The following is a 20,463-nucleotide window of genomic DNA, read 5'->3' on the forward strand; positions in this document are numbered from 1 at the left end:
TCCTCCTAGTTGCTGGGATTACAAACCCAAGACACTAACTCCTTTTAAATCTAAACAGCTTTTAAATTTGAATTCAATTCCTTTTAGATTTTTTTTTAAGATAGGGTCCCATGGACCTTAGGTTAGCCTCAAATTCTCTATGATTCGTCTGCCTCCACCTCTTGAGCGCTGGGATTATAGGCTCATGACATTAGGTCCTGTTTGCCTTGTAACTTTTTGTTTTGTTTTTTGATGTAGTCTCTCTCTCTCTAGTCCTGGCTGTCCTGGAAGTTGCTATGTAGATCAGGCTGCTCTTGAACTCACATAGGTCCTCCTGTCTCCCTGAGTGCTGGGATTAAAGATAAGTGCCATTACGCCAGGCCTCCTTGTAACTTTTAAATCTAAACCTTATGAGCTATCTCTTTCTTTTATTTTCTATGTACATTTATCTATGTCTACAGCTGGGGACATCTCTGCAGAGGAGAACAGAGGGTGGCAGAGCACTTGAAGCTGGAGTTACAGGTAGTTGTAAGCTGCCCAGTGAGTGTGCTGGGAACCAAGACCTGATGTTCTAAAAGAACAGCAAACACTTGTAATGACTGAATCACCCCTCAACCCCATCTTGTATATTTTAATGGATACATAACTATTTATGGGGCATAATGTGGTAATTTGATAAACCTTTGCAATGTATAGTGACCACATTTGAGTAATTAGTATTTTTTTATCTTTAAACATGTATAGCCAGTTGTCATGGTGCATGCCTATAATCCCTAGGATTTGGGAAACTGAAGCAGGAAGACTGTATGTTCAAGACCTGTCTGGGTTACATAGTAAGACCTTATGCTCTCAAAATGTTAACATTTTGTGCTGAGAAGCTTCAAACTTATCTTCTAATAAAATATACAATGAATTGTTGTTAGCTATAGTCACGTTACTGTGCTATAGAACATGAGATCCTATTTCTTCTATGTATCTAATATTGGGATCCATTATCTAGTCTATTCCTAGCCTTGTGTGATTAGTGCTCTTCTTTCTACTTTTATGGAATTTCTATAATCTTTGTTTATAGCACACAACTATGACTTACCTTTCCAAAAGATCCCTGCCCTAATACTTTTAAAAGCTCAAACTGGGAAGGATCTGCCTTTTCATGTCCTTCCTTCACATGATGTGTGATTGCAATTTCTTTGATACTGCCTTCTTCCTGTTAAGGTAAACATAAAGAGACAACACATTGTTAGCCAGAATGAGTCTCATTAGGAACCAAATAATCTTAACTTAATTAGCATATCAGAATCTCTCCAATAATACATAAAACTAGTTTCTGCTGACTTTTCAAGTAAACAGAAAATATATAAGTACTTATACTTTCAAGTTAAATGTTAGAGAATATTAGACCATCTCAGCTTCTATATGATATTAGCACTAATTATCTGCATGTCTTCATTCTTTCTATTGGAGATAATTAAGATAGTTTTGAACAAAAGCGTGTGAGAATACTTGAGAATACCAGATTAGAGTACTATATTGTGTCTGGTCCATGATTATATCATATGGAACAAATGCCCTATATTAACGACGTGTTTGTTGGGGAGAAGACCTGAAACTGTTGTGGGGTAAACATAGTTCTATCTTTCACAAACCGTCTAAAGAGGAGTGGGAAAAGTAGAAGGAAATTTTATGTTTGAAATACCTAAGTTACTTCTATCTTCAAAGGAGAAAAAGGGCTATTAACTATGGACAGGAAAAGATTTAACATTTGTATGTATGGATTAAACATGGGGGGTGGAAATGACTGTTTTATACAATAAAACTGAAAATTCTTTGGGCTTAGGGAAGGTTGTTTTAGATCAGGCTGGCCTCCAATTTGTAGGCAATCCCTCTGCCTTAGGTTTTCCAGTGCTTGGGGTTACAGGCATGCAATACCACATTTGGTTTTAAAAAGGATCTTTAAAGCCCAGCATTGAAACTAGAAAATATATAACATGCACATTGAATTTCAATTGCATATTTGTATAGAGATGAACAAATGAATCAAGATAATACTGTGTGTTACAGACAAAAACAGCAACAAAAAATTAACCAAACCAGAAGTACAAGTCTGTTAAATAATGTCATTTCTATTCTATTGACTATGAATGCAGTTTTTTCTAGATACATAAGTATTGGTGGAAGAATCTAAAAGTGTTATACAAATACTTTTGTTTTGGAACTAGGGTCTCACTGTGTAATCTGGGACAGTCTCAAACTCATGATCCTACTGATCCTCAGGCCCCAGAGTGCTAAGATTAGAGGCATGTACCACCATATCTCGTCTCATTCTTTTTAAGATTATAGTATTTTATTTAAACGTTCCCATTAGCATTTTCTCATATAACCTTAAAAGGCTGGCAATATGCTCAGTGGTAGAACACTTACTTAAGATGTGGGAGGCCCCAGGTTCAACACCAGTACCATAAAATTCAACCAACCAATAAACTACCAATCAAAAATAATACTGGTAATTAATTAGAGATTAAAAAAACAAAAACAAAAACAACAAAAGAATAAAAACAAAACAAAAGACTACTACATCAAGATATCCTAATGTAATTTCTGGAAATGTGCAGCAAAAAGAAAAAGCTCCAGGGTTAGGCTATAAAGGAATAGATATTTTCCATTTTCCTTTCTAAGGCAGAGGTGGCGCACATTTGATAGGGCTGTCCTACTACTTGGCAGCTTACTCATTTCGGACTGTCTTAGAATTCTAGCAACAATAACATTTCCCCCCAACATTTTCATGTAGTTTGTAATCTCACAGCATTATCCCCTTAAATCTCATGACAATGCTGTTTGTCAAGGCTTTGAATTGAAACAAGCATTAACTGATTCTTAGGTGTTACCCTCTTTCTGAGCAGTTACAGTAAGAAAAGCAGGAAGAGAAAGACCAAATTAAAAGAAAAAATTTTCCAAAGAAAAATGAGTATGTAGGACTGATAGATAAGATCTAGATGAAAATACAGAAAATATCTTTATCTTCTATCAAACATGCATTAGGTGTTTTTCCACCTTATATATTACAGTTATGTTTCATGACAAACCTTTGGCTTTTTCAATTAAAGATTTTGAGGGCTGATGATAATACAGAGTAAATTCCCAGATCAGGCAAAAGCATTTCAGAATTCTTGCGCTCCCCACCCCTTTGCTCCACCCATCATGAGAATTCAGCATATCTCTTAAAGGCAAAATGCTTTGAATACTCGGCAGTCTAAAGTTTAAAGAGATTAAATAAGAGCTGAAGAGCACAGCCAGCATGCTGCAGACTCAAGGACTCAATTCTAGTTTTCGAACTTCCAAACAAGGCCCACACGCTGCCACTAACCGAAGGCTGTGATTTTCTTGGTGCTTTTCCACCTAAGAGTAATGACAGGAACCTACAGACTTGTGCCCCTAGGCTTTGCAGTCTTGGTTTTTGAAATAGAGTTATCATTATAAGTTTAAGCTGGCTTTGAAATTGCCTCAGCATCCTAAATTCTGCATTTATAGGCATGAGCCATTATGCTTGGCTTTAACTAGTCATCTATTTTTTGCTTTACTTACTCAGTAGCACATCCCTAACAACAAAATGATAACCATTGAACCAGTATTTGTATGTTTAGAAATTCATAAATTATATACACATAAAATAAGTTCTCTTTTTTCTCCATACCCTAAGTGTCATCATATTGCATTTTAAAGATTAATAATGGAGTGTAAAACTCGACTCTTGGAGCCAAGCTTGCTGTTTAGATTCTAAGATGTATCAGGTAGTTTCTATAGATTCTATAAAATCATTTATGTCCTTAAATCATATGGCCATAAAGAGCTATATTCTATAACAGTCTACATTTTTATAATTGGGTAAGCAGGATGTGATTTAATTCTGTTACAATAGTTTTGCATCCTATAGTCCACAACAGATACCTACTACAATGCCTTACCCAAGGATGTAGCATAAACAAGGAGGACCCGCTCCTGGATAAGTATTTAGCAGACTGCAGCAAGCTACCAGGATCAAGGGTAACTGCTACAGTGTAGGCTCCAACCAGGGAATGGATCTCAGGATAAACAGCAGTTACTATTCTCATCTTTGACGGTTACCCTTCCTTTCTTCTCAGGTCAATTAAGCCACTAAAAGTGCAGGCTCCCTTCGATCTCTGCAGTTAATAAATATATACTAAAATACCAGCCACATATCAAGTACAGTGCTTGGAAGACCTTTTAGCCTTCCTTCTTAATTGCCAATAGTATCATGCAGATGTAACCTTTTACTCTTTCATGCAGAAAAATGAAATGAGCATGGTTATGCATAATACCTGTGTCTAGTTCATTGTTTTTGAAACATTTTCTGAAAAGCCTTCAGCTCCACTTATGTGACCAGATTACTCAAACACCTCTCTGAGTTCTCCCAAATTCATGCACTGCTTCACCTTAACATTTGAGGCTCTTTGCAATATGACTTCAATCTATTTCTTTACAACAGTCTTTTGTGAAATACTTAATTTTCTATTTTTAAGATTTTACTACGTTTGCATGTGACTGTCTGCATGTGAATGAGCAAGAGTGTATGTAGATGCTCCTGGAGTTTCCTAGATCTGGAATTACAAGCAGTAGAGGCACCTGATGTGGGTACTGAGAATCAAAGTCCATCCTCGCTAAGAACAGCAAATGCTCTTAACTTCTGAGCCAATTTCTCTAGATCCAGATCTAGTTCTTTATTCACTAAATTTTTTTAATTTCTAAATCAGAGTAATAAATGCACATGGAGAACAAATCAGATACTAGCAGAACAACTTCTAGTGAAAAGCACATTGCTTTTCATTGCTACCTAGGTTTTCATAGTTAGTTATACATGAGACAGAGTCCTTTGCAGCCCTGGCTGGCCTGAAACTTACTATGTAGATCAGGCTGGCCCAAACCTGAGATCTGGTTGCCTCTGCAGTTTTACTCACAGTATCAAAGGCGTGTGCTATCATCCATTGCTCAACACAGATTTTATTTTTTGTTTTTTGTTTTTTTTCTGGAGCTGGGGACCGAACCCAGGGCCTTGCGCTTGCTAGGCAAGTACTCTACCACTGAGCCAAATCCCCAACCCCCTCAACACAGATTTTAAAAGCAATTAATTTTGCACTTCCTTTTATAATTTATTAAACCTAAGACATCTAACGCCTTAAAATAAGATAAAAGCTCATTTGCATCTCTTCCTTTAACCACCTTTTCTGTTTGATAATTATATCACTGTTATATAAACCCTTTTTATGTTCCTGTTTTAGAATATAATCTTAACGCCTCACTTTGTGAAAGTCAATAGTGCCCATATATTCTTTCTGTGACTTTCCCCCACCTATTGGCAGCTATGTTTTCACATTGCTGAGCCCATTAAGAGAACTCAGTGCTCTGTAGCAGGTACGCTGAGCTCTAGGAAGGCTGAGGCATGAGGAGCACTTCACAGTCATCCTGAGCCAATGGGTGTGTGAGTGCGCGCGCATGCGTGCAGGAGCACTCTTGTTTATTTGTATACTGAGAAGAACACTAATGTTCTGTTTTCTGTTTTGCAATTTAACAAGCACTCTGTATAGCCTGGCCCTAAGTAAGTTAAATCCCTATACAACAGCACTGGCATCGCAAGTGTACACTAAGGTAATATAGTAGATTTTCTTTCATATGAGCCCCTAACAATGATTCCAAAGCTAAACCAAGGGGACTTCTTCACTGGCTAAATCTACTATTTTTTGTTTTTTATGTTTCCCTCTTTTAAGATTATCTCTTCTAATTTCCTATGACAGATTACATGGAAGAAAAAAATTTTCAGATTCCTAAGGCAAGGTCTTCCTATATGGCCCAGGCTGGTCTCAAAGCCACAATTCTACTTCAGCCTCCTGAATGCTTACAAGTGTATAGTTATGCCCTGTTTAAAGAGAATTTTATGGTCTGAATAAATCTTGTCTTTATGTTGTCTTCATATTTGTAAAGTTTGGCTTGGTGTCAAATTTCAAGCTGAAAATAATTTTGTCTTAGAAATTCGATGTCATTTGCCCACTGCTTTCTAGCAACTGTGTTGCTTACAATATGGGTGATGCTGGTCTAATCAGACTTTGTAGATGATCTTTTAAAATCAGTTTTTATTTACAATATATTTTGGTTCTATTTTCCTTTCTTTCAGCTCCTCTCCACCTCCCTACCCACCCAAGTTCATTTTGTCTCTTGGTCAAAAGAAAAAAAAAATCAAAAAAAAAAAAACTTAAAACAAAAAAAGCAAAGGTCAAGATCAATCAACCAAAAACCACTCACAAGACAAAAAAATATCAAAATGAAACAAAAGGCACACATTTAAAAGAGTGAAGTTTATTTTGTGTTAGCCAACTATTCCTAGGCCTTGGACCTGTGCGGGAGTGGTTGCTATACCTAGTGACACTCCATTGGAGAAAACTGATTTTCCCTTTCCCAGCAGGTACTGACTATGGAAAGTTCTTGTTTAGGGGTGGGACTTTGCTGGGTCTACTTCTCCATGCTGTTTTGTTTTAAACTATTTTATGTGTGTAAGTGTTTTCTCTGCATGTATGTCTGTGCACCATGGATACACCCGATACCAATGGAGGCCAATAGAGGATGTGTGTTCCCAAGAACAGATGTCTAGAAGCTGCTATGTGGGTGCTGGGAATCAAACTTGAGTCATCTGGAAGACAATGAGGACTCACAATCATAGCCATCTCTCCAGCCTTAGATGGCCTTTAAAATGTATTTAACATTTATTCGTGGCGTGGGTGTGACAGAACAGAGGACACTCTGTGGACTAGGTTCCCCCTTCTACTGTGTGGGTCTCTGGGACTGAACTCAGGCAGACAGTACCGGCAGAATGTCCTCATGTGCCTTCCCACTCAGACATTGCGCTGGTCCTCATTTACTTACTGTTTCTGAGACAGGGCCTCACTATATAACTTTGACAAGCATGGAGCTCAATAAAAAGACCATTTGGGCTTCGAACTCTTTTGAAACTCTATACTAAGTAGTCAGAGTCCAATTTTTCTCAGAATACTAGGTGCTTAGATAACTTTTACCATCCATGAATCCTTATCTCTGTGGAGAATTCTAATATTTAATAATTTCCTTCCAATCATTTTTTGGAACCTCTGTTTTTGAAAGTTCCCTTTGGGATAGGTTTGTAATTATATATTTTAATCTCTTATATCTCTGCTTCCTGAGAATTTTTCTTGACTATCTTTCCATTTTTATGTTGAAAAAAATTTTTTAGCCAAGGTTTCTCTGGGTAGCCCTAGCTGTCCTGAATCTAACTATGTAGACTAGGCTGGCCTTGAACTCACAGAGATTACCTGTCTCTGACTCCTGAGTGCTGAGATTAAAGATATATGCTACCACCACCCAGCTTGACTTTTTTTTCCTTGAGAAAAATTCTCTCATTTCTGAAGTCCAGTCAGTCTTGCTCTTGAAGCAATCAATCCTCCTACATGGACCTCTCAGCTAGTTTTATGTGGTAGCCTACCCTAGCATGTGATGTTTTAACTGATACATAGGTACTTTTGTCACCACAAAAAAATTCTTATGTAGTGCACCTAAAGCCTAATGATATTTTTAATATTTTCCAAATTCTGCTTATTTGTAAGCAAAGATTTTATGATAGCCAAATGGGCTATCAATGAATTTAATCACAATTTTGTATCATTCTTTTAAACTTCCCTGACGTTTGTTACACGTAGCTTAAAGGCACTGAACACCTGGTACTGTATTCAAGGCCATCAGGCTCATCCTCAGTCTTTAAAGCGCATCCTCAAGTGGAGAAAAGGTTACTATTTCCTTTGCAAGCCTAGTAAGGTAGTCAAACTTTTAATCTGAGCACAGGGATGCAGAGGCAGGCTTATCTACAAAGCAAGTTCCAGGACTGCCAGGGCTACAGAAGGAAACTCTGTTTCAAAAAAATCATTTTTTTCTTTTTTTTCTTCTTTTTCTTTTTTCTTTTTTTCAGAGCTGGGGACCGAACCCAGGGCCTTGCACTTGCTAGGCAAGCGCTCTACCACTGAGCTAAATCCCCAATCCCCCAAAAAATCATTTTTAAGCCATGAGGGGAAAACATAACTTTGATCCCAAAATGTAAAAAGAATTGAAGAAAGGGTACTTAAAAGTAATACCATCTTCTTGAGTAATTAAAAACCTATTATTGTACTATGCTAGCGCTAAGAACACAAACTGGGCAATATTAACTGATTTTAAAGAATGATTCAATGTTTGGCATTATGCCCTACCTTGTATACATAATTTCCTTTTTCCTCCCCTCCCTTGAGTCAGGAAATGTATTCTTGAGGCATTTGTATTTTCCAAATTGTTTTGAATGCCAGAAAACTTTTTTAAAGCTCAAAGAAAAGTATTTAAATGCTCCTTTGTACAAGAACATATAAAATATTTAACTATGGACCTATTTCTTGGTGCAACATAAAAAAGACCTTACAAAGGAAATATATACAGCTTATCCCTTAAAGGTGCTAAAGACTAAAGGCATGGAACAATCACTTCCTACAGAGATTCCTATAGTGCTATATTTATTTGAGAGGGATTCTTTAACTTTTGTTTTTAATGTGGTCTAGACAATGAGGCTGGTTACCCAAGACATTGTAAGAAACAACATTTTAATTTCTTATAGAAAACATTTGATTAGATTTAATTTACTGCATGTACTAATGAAATAAATGGGTTAAATATTTTTACTTAACAAAATGCTTGTAAGAGAATATCATGAGCCAATTCTTCCATGTTTAAAAGAGCATTGCTAGTTCTTCAAACCAACATTTTTAACACTCCCTCCCACCTTCCTCTCCCTCGCCCTGCTCTGCCCCACACTTGGGACTCTCAATTACTAAGTTACTTAAATGTAGGGCTGCTTGAAGCTCTCAAGTTTTTACAGGAACCAGATTCAACGAAAGCCTGACTAAGTGTTTGACTACTTAAAACAATACTTATATGCCAAATACTACTGAAAGTATAATAATCTAATATTAGTTAAGGTTGCAATTCTGTTCATAACTAGTTTAATTCTGAGAGGTAATTTGTTTTATTATATAAAATTATGAACTATCACTATCAGGGTAAAATTTCTCTAGCACAAATAATTCAATATAAAAATAAATTTAAGAAAATGAAGGATTGAAATGTGTAATAAACCAACTAGCTTACTTTTAGTAAATAGAAATTTAATTTTTTAAAAGTTCATCCAAAACTTATTCTGAACTTTTAAAAGTTCCTTAAAAGAATCTAGAAAATGGAATGAGTAGCATAATTATAGTTCATTCTGAATGAAACATCTTATTTTTTAAAAAAGGAGTTGAACAAAGCTTACCTGTATAGGGCGAACACGGAAAGACAGAAATTTAAACATGGCTATGAAACCATGCTGATGATAAAGAACTCCTAACGGTAAAACTTAAGCCCCTGAAAGCTTTCTCCTACCAGCTGTTCCGGCAATTAGAAAATTTCCTGTCAGGCGGGTCCTGAAAATGCTAGAAAAGAGGCTGGACAGTTTTCCTGTGGTAAAGAAAGGAGGAACCTGCCTACAGAGGCTTTTCGTGTAGCTGATAGGTAGGGAGGCTAGAACAGGAAACTGCCACAGATCTGCTGATAACCAAATCCTGTTGAAGTTGTTTTTGTTTCCTCCTGATTCCCAGCAGTCCTAACAACTTTTACAACCAGTAAAATGAACGCCATTTTAGAATCCTGAGAAACGGCAGTATTTCTTAACTTTTGGTCTTAAAAGCAAGTGAAACTAGTCACTGCTATTAAAATAAAAGCTGCTGATGCAAAAGTGGGAATTTACCTTTTGTAATATTTATACCCATATACAAGATATGGCCTCAAGATGACGTCAAAGCTATATATAGACATGCCATGGGAGTTCCCTGTCAGTAAGGAAGAGTTTCATAACTATGCTTAGAAAATAAAGTACACGCAAAAAGAAAAACCTGAACTTTAAACTGAAGAACACATTCTTTCCATCTTAAATGAATGTAAACTGAACTAAAATAAATTTATACGGACTGTAATTATCCACTAGCAAACAAGTTATAGACTTCATGGCTCTAGTAAATAAAATTCAGTTGATCAAAATCTGAATTAAAAAAATCCATCTTCTGGCCTTGTCTGGCGTCAATGGGAGGAGAGGCCCTTGGTCCTGTCAAGGCTGGACCCCTAGTGTAGGAGAATGTCAGGGTGGGCAGGTGGGAGGGAGTGGGTGGGTGGGTAAGGGAGTACCCTCATAGAAGACGGGGGAGATACTGGGTTTTTCAAGGGAAAACCAGGAAAGGGGATTACATTTGAAATATAAATAAATAAATATCCAATAAAAGAAAAAAGTGTTTTTTTTTTAAAGTCCATCCTCTGGGTTTATTAGAGAGCAAAAATGAAGTCCTAATAAACTAAGCTGAAAAGGAAGGTAGAGAGTGGCTTTCATATAAGCTCTTCCTCATTTCACTTCACTGCAAGTGGCACTTAAAATAACCAAAGGATCAGCAGATAGAAGAGCTGTGAGCTAATGTAAATCTATGTGGCTCTAAGAAAAACCTCAAGTACTAATCTACATAGCTGATAAAATTTAATAAAAGTAAGAGAAATTTCAAACCCCAAAAGACTCTGAAAACATCCAGAATGTGGACTTTAGGGTATAGCTCAGTGATCATTTTGTGTAGCATGTGTGAAAGCGGGGCTTCAACCCTCAGAACAGGGAAAGTGGAAGGGAAGTGGGAGGAGAAGAACAGAAAGAATAAACTAACTTTCTAGATGAAGAAACTGTGGCAGAGGTAGGCACATCTCTTGGTGACAGAGCTATCTATAGTTGGGGCTCGACTGAGCATTTATTGATTGAGCATACATTATAGTGTCCATTATGTGATAAGTAAAAAGCCAAAGTACTAAGAAGTACATCAAATTTTCATGGCTAGGACTTCACGTAAATGGAGAATATTTTTTAAAAATGCTACACCACCAAATACATTAGAAATCAACTAAAATAAATGTCTCCACTAGAACTTTGAATTATACCCAGATGACTGCACATTTGACTCAGTTAAAAATGGATGACTCTGTTTTTCAGTAAGGAAAGCACTTAGAAGCTTTTCATCAGAGCAGAATTTTCCCAGATCTCAAAATGAATCATTTAAGTCTTAAGAAGCTCCAACAGGGCAGCAAAGTTAGGAAGTCCACCTAATGCACAACTGCAGTCTGAACATGAGGTGCCTCATGAGACTACACTAAAGCAAACCCCGTATTTAATCACGACCAGTTATGGAAAGAGTTCCTGGATCAGAACAGTCCTCTACTTTATTCAAGAGATACTTTTCTCAAACAGGCAAACAAAGAACCACTCCTTTTCATTTCAAACAAAGTCTCATGTATCTCTCAGGCCGGCCTTCAATTACTGATGTAGCCCAGACTAGCCTAGATCTTTTGATCCTTCTTTATCCAATCCATCCATATCCACTCCCCCGCTCCGTGAGCTGGGGGATGAAGCTCAGGCATTTTCATAGCCTGTGCAAGGCCTTGGTCCAATCCCTAGAACCATGAGAAAAATAAACCCATTGGATTGTGGAGATTTTCTTTTCTGTTCTGCACATACACATTTGCACCACACTCTTATACCCAGTAAAAGGCCATGTTTTCAGTAAAAGGCCAGATAGCAACCTTTTCAGCTTTGTACGACAGATGGTTTCTACCCTGCCAACACAATGGAAAATGAATAGGTGAGACTATGTTTCAATTAAACTTCGTTTGCAGAAAAAGGTAACAGACCCATAGGTACAGTTTGCTGACTTCATTTCTATTATTAGAAAACTTAAATGCATTACTAATGAGCACTAAAAATTTTACAATACAAATCTACTGTGGGGCACTTGATTTTCTGTATCATTGTGAGATCCCTACCTTTCATACACATTCACACTTATCTAAAACTCATTTTTCAAAGTAGTAATGTATTATCAAGAATACTGTTTTCCTACTTCCATTTTCCTCTATGTAGTCCTTTGTCTTTAGAGCAGGAAGAATAAACCTTAAGCACAAATCATAGCCAGTTATGATGGTACAGACTTATAATTCCAACACATGGAGGTGGGGGAAAGAGGCTGGAGGATCTAGAGTTCAAGGCCAGTCTGGGCTATATCTCAAAAAAGGAATATGGAGCACACAAATAAAAACTATTTATCCACTGCCTCAAACTATACACTAGCTACATACAAACAAACAACAAACAACCCAGAACACAAACAGGAGTTAAAATAGGATACAGTCCTACTCAAAATTCTTCACTGGCTTCCAATCATATAACCAAATTAAATTCCTCTTTCAATGGAGATTAAAGTAAGCTATATACCAAATGCTACTTGATCTTGACTTTGGAAATAGTTACTAAAGTACTTAGACATACACATTTAGTTTCAAATCTCTTTGATGTAATTTTTTAAATTTCAATTTTATAAGAAGTGTTTATTTTCTATTAATATAATAAATATAGTGTTTCTTCCTTTGATGTACTAATTTGATAACTTATATGAATAGATTTCTTAATACTGACCTGTATTTATATTTCGAAGAGAATTAACCGCCTTTAAGTAATTCTGAACTTCAGATATTTTATTAGGATTTTTGAATTTGCAGCCATACATTAAATTATGTTATTTTCTTTTGTGTCAATTTTTGTTTTCATGGCTATAATTTTATAAAACAAATCAGATGCTTAAAAGAAATATTTAGGGCTTGCATTGTGATTTTTGCTCATTTTACTAGTGATTTAAATCATTTCTAAGACTATTGGTACATTTGTCTTGATTTTTCTGTTCATCTATGAATACTATACTTTAGATTTTGCTTTAAAACTATGTATTTCAGAAAAAGTACTGTAGTGTTGTACTTAGTATTATTTTGAGCATACCCAGAAATATAGAGACTGGTATGGTAAACTCTGTCCATCACGGAACTTTAACATTTTTCCTAATTTTTTTTTTTTTTTGAATACAGGGTCTCATGTAGCCAAAATGGCCTCAAGTTCATGATGTCGATGAGGAGAGCCTTGAACTTCTGATCCTCTTTCCTTTACCTCCAGAGTCCTGGGATTGTAGGTCTATACTATCACAATGGGGTTTATCTGGTATGATGGAACCTAGGGCTCCCTGTATCCTAGGCGAGTGTTCTGATAACTCAGCTACTTCTTCAGGCCAGCCTTAATGACTTTCAACTCAGTGTTTTCCTAGTGTTGTACATTTGACCCCTTATTACACACTTTCTATTGCACTGACTTTGTAAAAAAAGAATTTATATAATTCCCTCCTTTTGCTTTTGATTAGTATACTAGGTCTTTTTGTTAAGTGAATATGGGGTTGCTTTATTTCAATTCTCCCACTTGTTGAAGCAGTTCTCTTGCTGATATAGCTATAATAATAATAATATTTAAGATAGTACTATATCCCACCCACCACTGTTCATATGGAATTATCTCAGATAATTCTTACTGCTTAACTCATGTTTAGGTACTGTTATCTGCACTACACATAAAGGAACATTAAATAACGCTGCCGAACTCTATACAGTTTGAATATGGAAATGATGAGATTTTCATGTCATGATAATAAAGCAATTGAATGGAGGAGGGAATGTAAGTGAACGACCAATACAGTAGGTTGCAACCTCCTAATGCTGCAACTCTTGAATACAGTTCCTCATGTTATGGTGAGCCCTAAACAGAAAACTGTTTTCACTGCTACTTCATTACTTTAATTTGGCTACTAATATGAGTCATAATGTAAATATCTGATATGTAGTATATCTGATATTTGACTTCTGTGAAAGGGCTGTTCAACTCCCATAGGAGTTGCGACCACAGGTTGAGAGCCACTAAACTAGTGGATGACTTAGGTTAAAAAAAAAAAAGGAAGTTGCTAAACTTTCTAATAAAACCCTGAAGGAAGAAAGCTCAGAAGAGTGCCCCAGGCAAAACCATGAACACAGTCAAACCCAATTATCAACCATCTTCATGATCCTGTAGCAGATGAATCCTTTTAGAAAACAACACAGGAGGTTCAGATGTTCAAGGGAATTTAAGGCCAGCCTGGGGTAGATGAAACTCTATCTTTAAAACACACACACACACACACACACACACACACACACACACACACACACACACACACAGACCCCAACCAAATTTGTATGCTAATAATGTAAAATAATCACATTCTTAATTAATTTCTTTGGGATGTATTTTTGTAGAGTAATCCAAGTTTTTTAGACACTGAAGGGTTTGGTAGCTAACGATTTTCCTTAAAGTACAAGAGTTTTAGTGCACATTTATTACTAACTGCTACTATAAGGTGCTAAGGGTTTAAGGTGTTAAATGAAAGACAGAATACAAGTTCTACAAAAAGATGGTTGATTTGAAGTAAATGTTAGTGATTCCTGGAGTGTTGGGAGTGCTTGCTTCGAAGGCCTTGTCTAGATGGAAAGAAATCACACTATGTTTTGCTTGTCCTTCCCATGGGTCAGAAGGCAGTGAGGAGGCAGCATCAGTGCCCCTGGTAAGAGCCTATCACCTCTCTCTGACTACATAGCTTTTTCTGTGTACTCTTAAGGTCCAAGTAATGATTGTAAGAAATAATTAGCTTAAAATATTCATTTAGATAAAGGGGCCATAGTTTTCATATGCTAGTATTTCAGCTTGAGTCAGACAACCACTTGAATATCACTAAGTTAAGTCACTGGCTTTCCTTTCCAGTCAACCTAAAAGAATAGATTTTGTGATAATACATTAGAGCAGAAAGGTCACTTTAAATCAGAGGAGGCACTGTACCTGAGGCAAGCCATGCCAGTGGCAAGCTGGGATGAAAGGAAAAAAAGTTTGGTTTTGTTTTAATCTCTGGTGAAGAGGTGTTTTAAGGGGTGGAGAAAGGGGATTCTAGGAAGTTAAAAGAATTCTTTGAAAGAATGACAAAAATCAGCAAAAGGAAGTCCTATAAGCTTGGAAAGTTTGCGCAGTGTACTCATACCCTATTTAATGCTACAATACCATGCCAATTATAATCCTATTTATCTCAGAAGTATTTTCCCTAAGTGGCATTCATTTAGATCAACTAGAGCATCTGCCCTCAAGTACTGAGTGCTGAATTACACTTCTCAGTCAATGAGTTAGAATGACAGACAAGAATCGATGGAATTAGTCAATAAGGGTTATTGTGCCATACCATGTATTTACTTGCCAGTGAGCGCTCAATTGTATTTTCCTGTTTTGAGTAGCTCCCTGTCTATTTTCTACTCTGCTCAAGATTTTCTGTGCAGTTTATTTTGTGCTTTAACCATGATTGCTAATGGTATGCTGAACTTGTGGTTTTGAGTGTTATTTGGAATGTTCAAATTCAAGTTTTAAGGCAGCTTGAGGGAGCCTAAACTAACAAGTGCAATTCCTTGAAGAGGATCATGTATAGCATTGCAGCCTTATTCATAATTGAACAAGCAAGAGCTAAAATAACGGTGACAGAAGAAACTGCTGCTAACTGCTAATACCCCAGTATGACTTCTGGAGATCTGGTATTACTGCCTATGTCCTTCAGAAAGGAACCTGAAATGTGCAAGCTCCTGGGTTCAATCCTCAACATGGCAAAACTAAAGGTCTTAGAGTATTTTCAAGTGCCTAACAAATGAGGTCTTTGGGGAATGGGTATGTTTAAACATAAAATTCACATATGTTTCATATCCACCTTATAAAAATAGCCAGAAGCTAATTTTATCCAGTATTTTCATAAGCCTTCAGTTTTACTACAACCTGTCATGTTGGTGCAGGTGTGTAATTTTTTATTTATTTATTTATTTATTTATTTATTTATTTATTTATTTATTTTTATTAACTTGAGTATTTCTTATATACATTTCGAGTGTTATTCTCTTTCCCGGTTTCCGGGCAAACATCCCCCTCCCCCCTACCCCCTCCCCTTCTGTATGGGTGTTCCTCTCCCCACCCTCCCCCCATTGCCGCCCTCCCCCCATAGACTAGTTCACTGGGGGTTCAGTCTTAGCAGGACCAAGGGCTTCCCCTTCCACTGGTGCTCTTACTAGGATATTCATTGCTACCTATGAGGTCAGAGTCCAGGGTCAGTCCATGTATAGTCTTTAGGTAGTGGCTTAGTCCCTGGAAGCTCTGGTTGCTTGGTATTGTTGTACATATGGGGTCTTGAGCCCCTTCAAGCTCTTCCAGTTCTTTCTCTGATTCCTTCAATAGGGGACCTATTCTCAGTTCAGTGGTTTGCTGCTGGCATTCGCCTCTGTATTTGCTGTATTCTGGCTGTGTCTCTCAGGAAGGTGTGTAATTTTTTAAATTGTACTATCATATCCATACTTTAAAGAATTCTAAATTTTGGAGGACTTTGAATGTGCTAGTTTTTACTACATATCTTTGCTTCTTAACAATATTATAAATAACTATAATATAAAAGCTGATCCAGGAGGTAGTAGCAGAACTCAGGAGGCAGGGGCAGGAGCAGGGGCAGGGGCAGGGGCAGATGTATCTCAATGAGTTCTAGGCCAGCCTGATCTACAGAGTGAGTTCCAGGACAGCAAAGGCTACACAGAGAAACCTTATCTCAGGAAAATATAGTGGTATATGACTTTGGTCCCAACTACTCACTTAGAAGGCTGAATCAGGAGAAAGGCTTGAGTTCAGGAATTAGAAGCTGGTTAGCAGAAAGTACAGTTCTGTGTCTTATTTGTAAATGAATGAATGAATGACAGATCCAATGAAGGACCAAAAGAAAGTGAACCCAGTTCACATTTGCCTAGGGCCAGGTCAACTTAAAGTAGGCAAAAATAACAAAATAACTAAGAAAACACTGGCTACTATGCTAGTTCCTTAGGAACACATTTTATTTCTGGCAAATAACATGAGAAAACAGGAGCAGCCTCTAGAAGGAACAGTACAGGAAATGAAGACTTATTACGGTCTGATTTTGTGCTAGGCATTTACTTCTCCCCTTCAATTCTCAGAAAAACGTTTGCATAGTATTATGAGAGCTGTTAAGAGAATCAATTCCTCACTACACTGAAAACTGCTGTATGTTATTCTTTGATAGCTATCTTCAAGTGAAGGGTTGCTAATTCTTCAGCATAGGTCACATAGACCGTGGAATTCTCTGGCCAGCTGAGAAATGTCAGAGAAGTCTGAAGTCTAGGAGGCAATCTTACTTTGGGGTACGAGAAGGGATGTTCTATCTTCTGCTATTAAGGTAATTTCTCTTCTAAGTCCCACAGGAATAAAAGATAAAAAATAACCCACTCATTAGAAGAGAAGACAAAAGATACTGGCTGGAGTAAGTTGTGAGATAAGTTAATTATGAATAAATATAAAATTGATAAGGCAACATATCTGGGGAAGGGAATGCTATCAGTTGATGTTCTGGTGTTGAGCAATTTAAATTAGGCAACTTTCCTTAAAGAACTTTAGGTGAATAAAAAGGTAAAAATCAACTTTTTAGAAAGATTAATAGCATTAAAACTTAGAAAAGATAGAAGAGACATAGGTGGGAGGAATATTATAGGGAAAACAGCAAATGGAAGAAAGGAATTATTGGGAAACGAAAATGGTTTTTCCTTAAAACCCAGACAGAAGAAAATGGTTTTATCACAAATAGAATGATATGCTTAAGATGACTAACTCCGCATGCCAGAAAAGTCTGAGTGGAGATCCTTTGCTTCATAGTCAGGAAAATGTAGGCTCTTCTTTATGACCAACATCTCAGGCTAATGGATTAGACCATCGCCCAGCTCATCTTCCCTCCCTTGTCTTTATACAGTTTTTCCATGAAAAACATTTCATCCCAACATTGATGTTTACTTCTCAAAATCCTTTACCTAGTCTTTAACACTCATTTTATATATTCTCTAATTTATAATTTTTAAATGCGATTATATGATACAGCTACTTAAAAATGTTTGCTTAAATTTTTTATTAAAGATGAAAGGTCAAAAACTGCTGCCAGCCTTAACCCTTTCAGCTCTTGTCATCATTCCTGCAGATATTGCTGACAGTCTTACTCTCTAGCTCAGGCTGGCCTGGTATGTAATATGTAGCTCACTCACACTTGCCTTGAACTTGTTACAACCTTCCTGCTTTATTGTTGGGATCAGTGGCATGAGTCACCATGTTCGGCTTTCCTGACATGTCATCTAATGCAATTTCTGATATCATTAAACATGCTATTTTATAACTTAACAATCATAACATTAAACTATTGTGACTATGTAGAAACCGTTAATTTCCTAGTTGCATTTTCTTTCTTAAGCTTACATTATGGCAGCTTTGTTCAAAACTTGTTTGCCTTGTATCTATTTCAAGCTCTCTGCTCTGCAACAGCTTCTCAAGTGAATTTTCAACACTTAGATCTATTGGAGAATTCACTGCTTTTATACTGTTGGCGGCTTCCCTATCCTTTCTGTGGGCAACATTCCTGGAGCTGTGTGTCTCAGTCTGGATTTGATATTCTTTAAGCCTACTGAACAGAATAGTCTTCTGAAGATTCCTTTATCCATTATGATAAGGGCTTTTATTCAGTGAGATTGTAGTACTGGGTCCTTCGTGTTCCAAGTACCATGTTTCTTGTTCTTTATCAACAAATCTCTAGAAACTTTCTCCAATTGGTAATGTCTGAAAATATCCTGGCCAAAGATTTTTTCACTATGCATTTTAAATCATTGTTCTTTCTCTTCTATAATGTAATTTTATATCTAATCCTTTATATGATTTTTAAAATTATCTTTTAAAAGTTCTTAGAAATAGGGCCTAGTGATATCTACCTTTAATCCCAGTTATTTGTGAGGCTTGACAAACCAAACCAAACTAAACCAACCAAACAAAAACAGGGACGGGGCAGCTACCTTTATTCCTGTTTTTTGTTATTTTACAAAAATGGCTATGTTTAAGACGAGGCCTTTTTGGTATTTCTCCTACTAATAGTTTTTCTGGTTGGATGTTTTAATCCAGAGACTCATTCTTACTTAGGGGAAAATGGTGCTATCATACTTTACCTAATATAAGAACAAGAGGTACATTATACAAGTATGAAAGACAAGTAAGTCAATTAAAAGGGATCATTCCATTGTTTAGCATTCTGATTTCAGAGATTAAAATATGAAAAAAATCATTTCTAATGGAGTTTCCTTTCACTTTTCCTTCCTCTGCTTCCTTTGTCTCTTTTTTAGATTTTGTTTTGTTACCATAGGGTGGGATATTATGCACCAAGAGTTTCAGCTACTCAGGAGGCTGAGGCAGGAGAAACATATGAAGACAGTAATTCAAAGTTAGCCTAGGCATCTTGATATCAAAAAGAGGCACTAAATAGCACAGGAATTTTGGACCTTATCAGATGGCACGGTTTCTTGCAGACTGCCATATTTTTAGCCCTATGTCACAACTCCACTTCCCATAGTATACGGAGCACTTCTTGGCCTCTTTTGAGCTTCAGGGCTATAAACAAGGCTTGCTTCATGTTGGAGTACTCCTCTAAAACATCACTTAGGTTCTGTAACTTCCTATTGTTAGGCTTCCATCTACCTTTTAATATATGCCATGTGATTCAAGTTATGTTAGTCTTCTGATTAAAAGAAACAAGTTTCGGGCTGGAGAGATGGCTCAGCGGTTAAGAGCACTGACTGCTCTTCCAGAGGTCCTGAGTTCAAATCCCAGCAACCACATGGTGGCTCACAACCATCTGTAAAGAGATCCGATGCCCTCTTCTGGTGTGTCTGAAGACAGCTACAGTGTACTTATATATAATAAATGAATAAATATTTAAAAAAAAAGAAAGAAACAAGTTTCAGTTTCTTATTTTCTTAATTGTTTTGGGTGACACTTTTTCCCAAGAGAATTGGACCAAGGCAGCCTTTTTTTTGCCTTTAAAACTACAAGTTTCTCTTATGACTCTTTTGTATTTTTAACAAGGTAGCAGTGTACTTGGCACCCAACAGACATTAAGAACTCAGCTAATCAACGATTCGAGTGGGTTACAGATTAAGCTGCTGTAAGTAGAAGACCCAAAAAATGCAATGACTCCAGTAAAGTAAGTGCCTATTTTATTTCTCAGAGAGTAGTTCCCAGGTAGTGGGGCAGTTTAGGGTGAAGAGCTGTCATTAGAATACTGTCATTAAGAAGCCCAAGTTTCTTCTTTCTCATTTTTCTTCATCATCTATATTGTCCTGGTGAAAACTGGCTTATTATAACTCTGGATTCTAGACCATGGTGAGGGGACTAACCAACCTACAAAAACATGTACCAGTTAACAATCTTCACACATATATTACCTCACAGTTCCAGTGGATTAGGAATTTGAACCAGCTACTATATGAACTTAGAAGCAGATCCTTGCCTAATCAAATTTGAGATAAGACTATCAGGGGCCAGCATCCTGACTGCAGTCTATGAAGGCCTCTGAAACT

The 20,463-nt window shown here is 36.8% G+C and overlaps 1 protein-coding gene across 9 annotated transcripts in view; it reads right to left on the bottom strand.

Moving 5' to 3' along the window:
• The window catches only part of Rps6ka3 (ribosomal protein S6 kinase A3), a 106,092-nt gene that overhangs the window by 50,665 nt on the left and 34,964 nt on the right, over positions 1-20,463 (bottom strand). For 8 of the 9 annotated variants that reach the window (NM_001192004.3, XM_063280249.1, XM_017602129.3 and 5 more), the window contains one exon: positions 1,070-1,186. In NM_001192004.3, the coding sequence (NP_001178933.1) occupies positions 1,070-1,186 (117 nt within the window). Of the gene's footprint in view, positions 1-1,069; positions 1,187-9,346; positions 9,825-20,463 lie in introns of those variants that run through there. The other variant, XM_006256923.5, reaches the window with a different exon arrangement.

Source organism: Rattus norvegicus, chromosome X (assembly GCF_036323735.1).
Source record: "Rattus norvegicus strain BN/NHsdMcwi chromosome X, GRCr8, whole genome shotgun sequence".
NCBI lineage: Eukaryota > Metazoa > Chordata > Mammalia > Rodentia > Muridae > Rattus > Rattus norvegicus.